At 36.6% G+C, this 13,565-nt stretch overlaps 1 protein-coding gene across 3 annotated transcripts in view; it reads left to right on the top strand.

Moving 5' to 3' along the window:
- Window positions 1-13,565, top strand: part of HIKESHI (heat shock protein nuclear import factor hikeshi) — a 38,175-nt gene that overhangs the window by 9,011 nt on the left and 15,599 nt on the right. The window contains exon 2 of one of the 3 annotated variants that reach the window (XM_070457158.1): window positions 11,916-12,051. The exons of the other annotated variants lie outside the window; for them this stretch is intronic. Coding sequence (XP_070313259.1) covers window positions 11,916-12,051 — 136 coding nt within the window. The remainder of the gene's footprint in view (window positions 1-11,915; window positions 12,052-13,565) is intronic. 3 annotated transcript variants of the gene reach the window in all.

The raw sequence follows: 13,565 nt of genomic DNA, 5'->3' as shown, positions 1-13,565 counted from the left end.
CATACAAAGAGTTGACTCATTGGAAAAGACCCTGATGCTGGGAGGGATTGGGGGCAGGAGGAGAAGGGAACGACAGAGGATGAGATGGCTGGATGGCATCACTGACTCGATGGACATGAGTGAGTAACTGGAAGTTGGTGATGGACAGGGAGGCCTGGCGTGCTGCGATTCATGGGGTTGCAAAGAGTTGGACACGACTGAGCGACTGAACTGAACTGAAGAAAGTAGATGCAAAAATGGTAATGCTAAAGAATAGGAATTAATAACAGAGAGCAAAGGAACAGTAGAGGGACTTAATGAAATAAAAATTGGATCCTTTGAAAAGACAAATAATGAGGTACTGAAAAGGTATATTTAGGAAAAAGAAGACACTGTTTTTGAAAATGTGAAAATGGAGAAATAACTATAACTGTAATAGAGTTTAGTAAAATTTATAACAAATTTTATGTCAGTACATTTGAGAACAGCAAAGGAACATATAAAATTGGCTCTATTCTAGAAAAATACACTAAACAAAACTGACTCAAATCATGATGAGATAAAATATCAAAAAAATTAAAATTAGTAATTAAAAATATACCTTTCCCTTCTACATACAACTATCAGACTGAAAGGTTAAAAAGTTCAGTTACCCCTTTATGAAAAAGATTGTTTTATATCTTATATAAATGTGTTAGGGATAGGAAAAGAGGCAGAGTTAACCAGTTTAGATTTTGAAGCTAATATAACCTCTTTATCAAAAAGGACAAGGAAAATATGAAACAGGAAATTTGGCCTAAGCCAGTTTATTTATTTGGATATTTATATTTATGTACAAATGAGAGTTACCAAGTGAATTCAGTAAGGTATCTTTATTTTTAAAACTTGTCATGGCAAATTTAAGATCTATAAAATCACTTCATTATTCTTGCCAGGAGAATCCCATGGACAGAGAAGCCTGGCGGGCTACAGTCTGTGGTGGTGCAAAGTGTTGGATATGACTGAGTGCACACACAGTTCAGCTAATCTGCATATATTTAAAGTGTATCTTTTGATAAATTTTGATATATGTTTACACCTGTAAAACCATTACCACAATCAAGATAATGAATATATCCATCACCCCGAAAAGTTTCCTAGTGCTCCTTTGTAATCCCCTCTCCTATCTCCCCCTCTATCCCAGGAAACTACTCATTTGCTTTCTGTCACTGTAATGCTTGCATTTTCTAGAGTTTTCTTTCAGTCAGGACAATTACTTTTTCAGTCATCCATGTTGTGGAGTAACTCGCCACAATAGTAACTCATTGCTATTTATTGCTGGGTAGTTGTGTGGTATACCACCATTGTATATCCATTCACTTGTTGATGGGACATTTGGATTCTTTCAGTTTTTGGCTCATAAAAGTGAAACTACTGTGAACATTTGTGTATAAGTCTGTATGGACATATGGTTTCATTTTTGTTAGCCAGGTGGCTCAGTGGTAAAGAATCTGCCTGCCGGTGCAGGAGATGCAAGAGGTGCAGGTTCAATCCCTGGGTCGGGAAGATCCCTTGAAATAGGAAATGGCAACCCACTCTGATATTCTTGACTGGAGAATTCCATGGACACAGGAGCCTGGTGGGCTGCAGTCCATGGGGTGGCAAAGAGTTGGACACAACTGAGCGTGTACACACAATACAATACAGATAAATACCTAGGAGTGGAATGACTGGATCTTAGGGTACTTCTGTGCTAACTTTTTAAGAAACTGCCAAGAAACTGCCAGACTATTTTGCAGCATGATTGCTGTTTTGCATTTCAGTCTGTAGTGTTTGAAAGTTCTAGTTCTTCCCTGGCCTTGCCCACACATTATCAGTTTTAGGCGTTCTAATAGTTGTATAATGGTATCCCATTAGGTTTTAAGTTTGCATTTCCTTGATGACTAGTGATATGAGCATTTTTTCAACTGCTTATTGGCCCTCTGTGTATCTTCCTTGAAGTGTTTGTTCAAATCTGTTTTTGTTTTTTTTAGATGGGGTTGTTTTCATATTATTGAGTTTTGAGAGTTCTGTGTATATTCTTGACACAAGTTATTTATGAGATGTGATTTGAACATTTTTTTTCTGGTTTTTGGTTTGTCTCTTTACAGCATAAGTTGGGTTTTTTGTTTTTGTTTTGTTTATATATATCTTATTTAATGATTTGTTCCTTTGCATCTTTAAAAAAAATTTTTTTTCCTTTGCATCTTTTTAAAAAATTTACTTGATTGAAGTATAGTTGATTTACATAGAGCGTGTTTTTAATTTTGGTGAAGTTTAGTTTTTCAATTTTTTCTTTTCTGGATTGTGGGTTTGGTGTTGCCTCTAAGAAATCTTTGCCTAATGCGAGGTTATAAAAATTTTCTCCTAGATGTTTTTAGTTTTAGATTTTACATTTATATCTGGGATCCAACTTGAATAAATTCCTGTATTTAGTGCAATGTACAGGTTGAAGTTCAATTTGTTTTTTTTTTTTGCAAGTGCATATCTAACCTTTCCAACACCTTTTGTTAAAAAGAGGAAGTAATGACATTTTTCTGCATCCATCTCCTGGGAGCTCTCAAACTGCTCCGTTTTAAAGTAAAGCATAAACTAGGAATATTTATATTTGTTTGTACAAATATGTATTGATTTAAAAAGGAAAGAGAAATGGAAATAGATACTATTATATAGTTTGTTTAAACAAATCACTAGTTGGAAAACATGCTAGAAGATTACATGGATACTAGTAAATGTTAATAGAAATAAGCAGCGTTAAGTGGAGAAGCAGCTAACTTGGGGCAGGAGAGAAAGAACAGTTTGGTTTGGGTGTGAAGAGCCTTTGGAACTTGATGCGTGTGTGTGTGTGTGTGTGTGCGCGCGTGCGTGTGCATGCGTGCTTAGTTGTGTGCAACTCTATGACCCCAGGGACTGTAGCCTCCCAGGCTCCTTTGTCCATGGGATTTCCCAGGCAAGAATATAGGAGTGGGTTGCCATTTCCTACATGGTAGCAATGCCTTAAACAAAGTGGTGGGTTTTGTTTGTATAGCAGTAGGCTAGTAGTCAACCAGCTATAACCTTTGCATAGCTGGAAAATGTGGACTTATTTTGTACCCAGATTCATGCAATGATTAAGGTTAATATTGGCCATCACCTAGTACACCAGGACCCTTGGTTTTTGAAGACATACTAATTATTAATAAATGGTCAACTGTTGTCCCTTTACCCTCGCTTCTCTTTGCTCTAGCTGTGCCAGCATTTTGAGTTGGAAAGGGTTTCAGCGTCTCTTTTTCATTTATGATCATCACTATATTCCCTGAAGGAGACGCCTTGCAAATAGTGAAAAGTGCTTTCTCTTGTCATACTTTTATTGCCTTCGGCTATCTTTTTCCCTTTTCTCTTGTGACACCCAAAAGGTTGAGGGGCAGTGGACGTATATTCAGAGATCATAAAAAGCCAGACATTTCCTTATTGTGTTATTTCATCCAGTCTAGAGAAAATTCAGCAATAAAAAATTAGTTAATATAATTGCTTTAACCAAAACCTTACCAATAGTAATTAATCAGTGACATCATGATTTCTATGTGAAATTAGATAAAACAGTCCAAAACACAATCTCAGAATAATACCTAATCCATTACAGAAAAATGGATTTATTTCCATTTTGATAATAAAAATAGTTCTTTTACTCTCCTGTCTTTAAAAAATAATTTCTCATCATTTCCAAAACTATAACATGGCTTTTGATAGTTTTAGTTATGAAAATAGAATGAAATTTCAAGGCAGTATTTGTACTGAGTAAAGCAGAATGCTTTATTAAAGAAATATAAAGCAGCTTAAAATATATAGAGACTTAGTGATTATCATAGTTTCATTGAGTCAGACAAGGCTGTGGTCCCTGTGATCAGTTTTGTTAGTTTACTGTGATTGTGGTTTTCATTCTGTCTGCCCTCTGATGTAGAAGGATAAGAGGCCTATGGAAGCTTCCTGATATGAGAGACTGACTGAGGGGGAAACAGGGTCTTGTTCTGATTGGTGGGGCCATGCTCAGTAAATCTTTAATCCAATTTTCTGTTGATGGGTAGGGCTGTGTTCCCCCCCTGTTGTTTGACCTGAGACCAAACTATGGTGGAGGTAATGAAGATAATGGCAACCTCTTTCAAAGGTCCCATGCACACACTGCCGCACTCAGGGCCCCCAACCCTGCAGCAGGCCACCGTCGACCCACGCCTCTGTTGGAGACTCGTGGACACATGGGCAAGTCTGGGTCAGTCTCTTGTGAAAAGGTCAGTTTTCATTCCAATCCCAAGGAAAGGCAGTGCCAAAGAATGTTCAAACTACCGCACAATTGCATTCATCTGGCATGCTAGCAAAGTAATGCTCAAAATTCTCCAAGCCAGGCTTCAACAGTATGTGAACCAAGAACTTGCAGGTGTTCAAGCTGGATTTAGAAAAGGCAGAGGAACCAGAGATCAAATTGCCAACATCTGTTGGATCATTGAAAAAACAAAGAGAGGTCCAGAGAAACATCTACTTTCGCTTTACTGACTACACCAAAGCCTTTGACTGTGTGGATCACAACAGACTGGAAGATTCTTAAAGAGATGGGAACACTGGACCACCTGACCTACCTCCTGAGAAACCTGTATGCAGGTCAGGAAGCAATAGTTAGAACTGGACATGGAACAACAGACTGCTTCCAACAGTACCGGAAAGGAGTACTTCAAGGCTGTATGTTGTCACCCTGCTTATTTAACTTATTTGCAGAGTACATCATGTGAAATGCCAGGCTGGAGGAAGCACAAGCTGGAATCAAGATTGCTGGGAGAAATACCAGTAACCTCAGATATGCAGATGACACCACTCTTAGGGCAGAAAGTGAAGAACTAAAGAGCCTCTTGATGAAAGTGAAAGAGGAGAGTGAAAAAGTTAGCTTAAAACTCAGCATTCAGAAAACTAGTATCATAGCACCAGTCCCATCACTTCATGGCAAATAGATGGGGAAACAATGAAAACAGTGAGAGAAGACTGTTTTCTTGGGCTCCAAAATCACTGCAGATGGTGATTGCAGCCATGAAATTAAAACACACTTGCTCCTTGGAAGAAAAGCTGTGACCAACCTAGACAGTGTATTAAAAAGCAGAGACGTTACGTTGCCGACAAAGGTCTGTCTAGTCAAAGCTACGGTTTTTCCAGTACTCCTGTATGGATGTGAGAGTTGGACGATAAAGAAAGCTGAGTGCTGAAGAATTGATGCTTTTGAACTGTGGTGTTGGAGGAGACTCTTGAGAGTCCCTTGGACTGCAAAGAGATCCAATCAGTCCATCCTAAAGAAATCAGTCGTGAATATTCATTGGAAGAACTGATGCTGAAGCTGAAACTCCAGTACTTTGGGCTCCTGATATGAATAAATAAATGACTTATTTGAAAAGACCCTGATGCTGGGAAAGATTGAAGGTGGGAGGAGAAGGGGACATTAGAGGATGAGATGGTTGGATGGCATTACTGACTAGATGGACATGAGTTTGGGTAAACTCCGGGAGCTGGTGATGGACAGGGAGGCCTGGTGTGCTGCAGTTCATGGAGTCACAGAGAGTTGGACATGACTGAGCAACTGAACTGAGTGATTATCAGCATTAGACAAATGATAAAATGCTGTGGTGTTTCTTTGCTAATATGTTTGGAAAAGTACTTTTTGGGTGTTTAAAATATTAGAATTCTTAATTTATGCAGAAAAGATTAGACTTCTAATTTATATTTGGGAATTGTGTATTACTGCAATTTAAGAATAGGTAGACTTGTAATGGATTTATCTTTTTGAAGCTTTGAGATGCCTTTTATAAACTTTATTACATTGAGCAAATCTAGCTAATTAGCACAGCAGGGTGGAAGAGAGACTTGTTGAAGTAACTTTAGGCAACTGTGATGGAACTGAGAATTTATTAGGGAATCTAGCAGAATTATTTGGAGTAGGGAGGGGAGTTCAAATGAAGCAGATTTCATGTTAAACTTTGGTGGTGTTTGCGGTTCTCTTCTGGATAAGGAACAGATTTCTTAATTTTTCATTTAAAGATTTTGGTTGGAGAAGGTCAGGAGCAGAGGGCTCTGTTGAGAGAGAATTCCAGTGGGTAGAGGATCTTAAAACCAGTTACTGTGACTTTTAGTTTGATAGAAGATTCTTTGTGACTCTTGGGTTCTAAAAAGGAGTTTACACAATGAATACATTTTTTAGGCTGATGCTGGAACAATCTGAGACAATAATTGAAAATTAGGATGGGACTAAACTCTTAAAATGTAGAAGGGAAGATTTGATATTAAACAAGAAGAAACTTCCCTTCTTTCTTCCTTCTTTCATGGGATCTAGAGATCCTTAAAATAGTAAATAAATAAAAGGCACAAGTTTAGGGGATACAGTTTGGTGGTTAGAAAATTGGGAAAGTTTAAATCAGTCTTGCAGTTTTTATCTTCAGATACAGTGTGCTTGGGGTTTAGTGTGGCAGAGACATTGAATTAAAAACTTAGTAAGAATTATGAAATACTGGGAGTATAACATAAATTCTTTGGTTTACAGGAATTGTATGCAAACGCAGATCAGCACATAAAAGGGAGTATTTACAAAAATAAAATTTGTGTGGAACTTAGATTTTAAAAAGTAGGTAGCTATCGGCACTATAGGTCTTTTGCTGTATTATAATTTTTAATTATTAAAAAACTTGGGAAGTATGCTAGAAATTTCTTTAGACATTTCCATTAAGCAAATTATAAAGACGAAAAAATGCTTGCTTATGTAAAAACTTTGTTGTATATCTACTTCATTCTTAGCACATACACTTCAAATTGATGACTGTTTTCATTTAGGATCTCCATATCTGTATGTGAATATTAAAAACCGCTCCAAGACAGTATTCATAGGAAAGCAGATTAGTGAACTGAGGTAATTGAAAATGGCCCAATGGAAGATTAGCCTGGCGCATGAGCTTGAAGCATGACTAGATTTGGTTGGGATGGAAGTGGGAGGATGGGAAGTTGATTGCATATGGAAGTCAGCAGAGTTATGAAAGCAGTAGTGTACACCACACCTTCAGGTGACAGTGAGGAGGAGACTTTTAAAGGTGGCCTGATAGACTTCTGTTTGGGAAGTCTCAGACGGGGATGTGAGTAAGGCTTAAAGGTGAAGTGGGGCTGCTGTGCGACGGTTGTACCGTGTGGGGTTTCCTTTTTTTCCCTCTGGTAGGCAAGTGTTTGAGCAGGAGGATGATAGTTTTAAAAATGATGTTTTAGGAAAATCATTGTCTGGGATGGCTTGGAAAATTTTGTTGAGATTTGAGCCAGAGCAGCCAATTAGGAAGATTTTATGATGTTGAAAGAATGAAGGAAAGGGTAACATTGAATATATGCTCATGCAGTGCATTGTGCTAGGCTAGTGTATTATCTCTTTGTTCTTTAACAACAACATTTAGAGGTGGATATTATTAGCCTCTGGCTTTCAAGAGACTGGATGTCAGAGAAATTAAATATTTCACTTAGAAATACTGTTAACTTTTAGGCAGTATGTGTAGATGTACCTCTTTCAAGCAATTGTATGTTACGCAGTACCAAAATGAATACTTAACTAGTCCCCTTTGATTATGTTATGCAGTCCATGGGGTCACAAAGAGTCGGACACGACTGAGCGACTGAACTGAACTGAATCCTCATTGATGGAAATTTGGATTACTTCCATTTTTAAAAAATTATTTATAGCAATGCTACAATAAATACTCTTACATATATTTTTGTACATATTGTTTAGCACTGTATTTCTGTAGAAGAAACACCTACAAGTGGAACTGAATTCCTGGATTAAAATGGCCTTTTAAATAAATGTGTAGGAGGCCTGGAGAAAGTGTACTGAGTGTGGATAATGGATCATTATTGTCTTGACAGTTGTTAGAGAATCATAAGAAAGGTAGTTGGTACCACAGAAAACTAAGAGAGCATATCCTTGCCAAGTATAATAAGAGAATAAGCCATGGAATTTTAGAATAGAAGAAATAATTTCATACAGTCCTTAAATTTACTCTTGAGACACTTGAGATCTAGGAAATTTTGGAGAGTTTCTAAAATTGAGCAGGGATTAAGAATCTAGATACCCAGATTTTTATTCACTATTCTAAATGATATAGATCTTTTCACTTCCCAAAGTAAATTTAAGGAGAAACCTACATTCACATTCCTATGCATTGTTTTCTATGTATATATAGTTCATATGTTTATAACTGCTATTTTCTGCCATTTTCACTTAATATTTCATATGGAGTTAAATTTTTATGAAATTTTGATGTGTTAAAAAATATTGACTATTTAACCTTCTCTCCTCCCTCTCTCTCTTTTTAAACCCTCCTTTTCCATCATCAGGTACTGTAGAGTAAGAAACAGACACATTCTGGTCTTTAGATGGGCTGAAGTGGGAATACAGGGTGAGATTTTCATGTGTTTTAAAACAAAAGATCATATGCATTAAAAGGTTTTCAAAAACACTGATATGAAGTATATGGTCCTTTTTTTCCTATTTGTTTAAAATAGTAGTATAGAATTATATTTTATTGATAGGTTATAGTTTACCTATTTATTGTTTGCCTTTTTGGCTTTTTCTTGCCTCTCAAATTACTTTAGATTTACAGTTATTACTGGTATGCTGTGCTGCGCTTAGTCGCTCAGTGGCGTCCGACTCCTTGCGACCCCATGGACTGTAGCCTGTAGCCTGCCAGGCTCCTTTGTCCATGGGATTCGCTAGACAAGAATACTGGAGTGGGTTGCTATGCCCTCCTCCAGGGGATCTTCCCAACCCAGGGCTCGAACCCAGGTCTCCCACATTGCAGGTGGATTCTTTACTGTCTGAGCCACCAGGGAAGCCCTTATTACTGATACATAGAAGTACAATTGCAGCAGCAGAAGTACCATTGTTTAAAAAAAAAGAAAAAACAGGCTTTTTAAAAGAGCAGTTTTAGGTTTATAACAAAATTGAGAGGGAGGTACATAGATTTCTCATATACCCCTGCTCCCACACATGCTTAGGTCTGTCCTATTATCAACATCATTAACCAGAATGCTTTTTTTCTTTTAACCTACATTGATGCATCATAATCACCTAAAGTCCACAGTTTACCTTAGAGTTCACTCTTGGTACTGTATATTCTATAGGCTTGGACAGATGTTTAAGGATATATATCTGTGATTATAATGTCATGCAGAGTATTTTCACTGCTCTGAAAAATCTTTTGTGCTCTGCCTATATGCCACGTTGCCTCACCTCCCAACCAGCAGCCACTGACTTTTTTAAAATTGTCTCTAGGTTTGTCTGTTTCAGAATGTCATATAGTATGCATTATACAAGTGAAATCTTTTCATGCAGATTGGCTTCTTTTGGCATTTAAAGTTTTTTCATGTCTTTTCATCACTTGATAGCTTATTTTCTTTTTAGTGCTAAGTAATACTACTTTAGGGCTTCCCAGGTGGCTAAGTGGTAAATAATGAGCTTGCCAATGCAGGAGATGCAGGTTCAGTCCCTGGGTGGGGAAGAGCCCCTGGAGGAGGGTGTGGCAACCCTCTTCAGTATTCTTGCCTGGAGAATCCCAAAGACAGAGGAGCTAGGTGGGCTACAGTCCATGGGGTCACAAAGAGTCAAACATGACTGAGCACGCATGCAATATTGCATTGTCTGGATGTACTATAGTTTATCGGTTTGCCTACTGAATGTTATTTTGATTGCTTTCAAGTTTGGGCAGTTATGAATAAAGCTACTGTAAATATTCATGTGTAGATTTTTGTGTATGTAGACATTTTCAACTCCTTTGAATACTAAGAAGCATGAATGCTGGATATTATGGTAAGAGCATGTTTGATTTTGTGAGAAACTGCCACATTTTCTTCCATGTGGCTATACCAGTTTTCCACCAGCAGTGTATGAGTTCCTGTTGCTCCACATACTTGACAGCATTTGGTGGTGTCATACGATTGGTTTTTGTTTATTAACTTTGTATACTGAAGGATGAAGGAAAGGGTAGCACATTGAGTATCTTGCTAAACTCCCTTTATTAATAGTTCTGGTTGTGTCCTAGAATTTTCAATATAGATGATCATAACATCAATGAAAAAGACTTTTTACTGTTTTCTAACTTTTATGCCTTTTATTTTCTTTTTATTGGCTATTGGATTGCCCAGTCCTTTGAACACCATATTGAATAGGAGCAGTAAGAGGATGGTGGGGCAAGAAAAAGAAAGAAAAGTCATATCTCTTTTCTCTATTCTTCCTCCCTCTGTTGTATGAGTATCCAAGATTGGTAATGAATTGATCCTCTAATCAGTATGAAATACCCTGTCTCTCTGGTAAAGCTTCTTTAAAAGTTTTGTTAAAGTAATGTCTTAATGTCTATAATTTGTCTAAAATTTATATAGTTTCTCCAGCTTTCTTATGATTAGTGTTCACATGCTGTGTTTTTCTGTATTTTTATCTTTGACATAAATCTTTGTCTCTTGTAAACAGTACATAGTTGTGCTTGTTTTTTAACCTCTTACTGTCTCTGCCTTTTCAATAAGGTAGTTATACCATTAATACTTAATGTTACTGATATGGTTAACTTTAAATTTTTGTCTGCTAGTTGTTTTTCCTCCTTTTTGGGGAAGGAGGTCTTTTGGATTGACTATTTTTTAAAATTCATATTTCCTCCACTATTTTTCGCTTATACCTTTGTATTTTTTCAGTGGTTCCTCTAGGAATTATGATGCGTGTTGTTGACTTTTTACACTGTACCATGAATTAATACTGACAAAATAAAATCTGTATTTGACAACCCTGAATCTGAATTTGGTCATTTATTTAGGATGTCATCTCCAATTTTCCTTGCTGTGTTAGCCCACTTAGTGAAATTCTGAATATGACAACAAAAACTTTATGGCAAAAATCACATTTCAGAAAAATCAAAATCACATTTTGGTGATTTATTTTAAATTAAGGATATTTACCTCCATTCTCATTATCTTCATACTGACGTTCACCATTGCAACTCTTAGTATCATGTGAGAGTCAGATATGGATAATAGGAAGCCAAAAGATCTATTATAAATACTCTAATTACATTTTTTCCCCCAAATTCAGAATTTTCACATCCTTAGAGTTGAATACAGAGACAAAGGATTATCTGCTCACCTTTGCTCTGGACCAGATATGGTCCAGAGAAGCATTTCATGGTCGGGTCCAGGCTGTACTGGGGATTTTCTTGCTGGACTGCATCTCTGATTTTCTTAGTGAGGTTTTTTGGGAGATCGACTACTTTGTCATGTGTGTCCATCTCATTGACCCAAAAGGTATCTGTAATTAGAATTAGAAATTTACTTTCCACATACATGTAAGTATTTCTAGTTGTACAGTATAATGATTATCAGATCTCACAGTACTTTTTGAACATCTTTTACATTAGTTTTGGAAAGTTTTTCTTAAAATGTCTTATGAGTTCTGAAGTTGGTATCTAGCCTTAGTGGCGTTTATTAAACTGTGAGATGCACCAAAAAACTCAGCATTCATACAGTAGTCAGCTTAGTGCTGGTGTTCACTTGTAGTGAACGTCTGTGAAAGCTTGTAATATATGGATACTGAAATGCCATGTAATGCTGACTTTAAGACGTTTTGGTTCATGCTGTATAAAGAACATGAGTACAGTATCTTTTAAGATTTAAAATTTTAGTTCTGAACTTGGAAAGTGGAAACAGTTTCTCTTACCAAATATATGTAACTGAAAAATTTATATTATGCATATTTATATGTGTTTATATGCATATGTCTGTCAAAGGTAAATATTTGTAGAGTTCATATGCTATTTGAAAAGTTTGTTTAAGCCACATCTACATATTCTTTCATACACATACTTAAGTTCAACCTAAAACCTTCCTTTTTTCTGTAGGTTAACTATTTTAAAGTGTTTCAAGATACAATGAGGAAGTGGCTCAGTGCCTCAGTCAGGGAGAATTCCAGTGACATCTGCAGTGGAAAATTATGTGGAGAATGGGAAACAGAAGAGGCCAAGATTGGAAGAGCAGGTGGGGGAGTAGGACACTAGGTCAGATATAATAAGAATACTTACGTGGAACTTAAATGTTTTATATTGTGTCTTTAGCACTTTAATATGTGATTGTACTTAATAGAATAAGAAATTGCTGATTAACTCACCTGTGCTATAAAGAGGAATTATATATTTATGTGAATAAAATAGAGTAATGAAGGTGGTAGAGCTTTTTAGAATACTCTGATGAGAGAGAAGGCTGGTATTTTGTGTTTCATGCACCTCAATTAGGCACCTGATGGTGGGGCTTTACCTTTTTTCTTTTTTGACTAGGGCCCTGCTGTGAGAAAGTGTTTGGAATGAAATTCTGGAAGTATCATTTCTGATACTTAAAAAAATTTTTTTTGCAGTAGAGATTTTATAAATTTATTTCTAATTGGAGTATGATTGCTTTACAATGTTGTGTTGGTTTGTGCCATTCATCAACCTGAATCAGCCATGGGTATGTGCAGTAAGAGATTTAAAGCAACTATATTTTGAAATAATTTCAAAACTAGAGAAAAATTATAAGAATAGTGTAAAGAATTTTTTACATTTTTCTTCTGTATTTATTTGGGCTTCCTTGGTGGTTCAGACAGTAAAGAGTCTGTCTGCAGTTTTGGTTTTGATCCTGGGGTTGGGGAGATTCCCTGGAGAAGGAAACAACTACCAACTCTGGTATTCTGGCCTGGAGAGTTCCATGGACAGAGGAGCCATGTTCATTAATCTTGTTACGTTTTATTTATGATTCTCTGGATATTTTTTTCCCTGAAAATTTTGAAAATGTTATAGATATCATACCCCTTTACTCCTAAATACATCAGCATATGTTTCCTAGAGCAAGGATATTCTTTTATAATTACAGTATAATGACCAAATTCAGCAAATTTAACATTAATGCAGTACTCTTTTGTCTGTATCTGCATTAAAGTTTTGCCAGTTTTCCCAGTAATGCCTTTTATAGCACTTTCCTCCTCCCTCTATCTAGGGTTCAGTCAGTATTGTGAGTTCCATTTAATTGTCACACTTTTATACTGCTGCTCAGCCTTTGTCTTTCATGAAATTAGGCTTAGCACCTAAGAATATCCATGAAAAAAGGTTTAGCATTCATGAAAAAAGGCTTAGCACCAAAGAATTTTCAAGGAATGTTAAAATTAGAGTTTGTTATAAATCATTTGACTTTCTTCTTTATAGTTCTCTTTTGGGACTTGCTGCCGTATTTTAATGTTACCGCTTTGGCTTATTGCATCTAGCTCAGTTGCCAAGAAGAAACATTTAAACTGATTCTAGTTTTCATTTTAAAATTGGATTGAGCTTGTTAAGGGGATTAGAAAGGACAGCTACCTCCCCCGCCTCCCCCCACCAAGATACCACTAGGATCAGTCTACTCATATGCAGTGGAACTACAGCCAGAATGGGAACCTTTTACTTCTTGACTTGCTATCTTGAATGCCTATTATAAAGTAAGTAATGAGTGAAAGTCAGTATAGAGTTCATATTACAGAATTTGAT

The sequence above is a fragment of the Odocoileus virginianus genome, chromosome 28, assembly GCF_023699985.2.
Source record: "Odocoileus virginianus isolate 20LAN1187 ecotype Illinois chromosome 28, Ovbor_1.2, whole genome shotgun sequence".
In the NCBI taxonomy this organism is placed as follows: Eukaryota; Metazoa; Chordata; class Mammalia; order Artiodactyla; family Cervidae; genus Odocoileus; species Odocoileus virginianus.
This window is presented reverse-complemented; position numbering and strand designations above follow the sequence as displayed.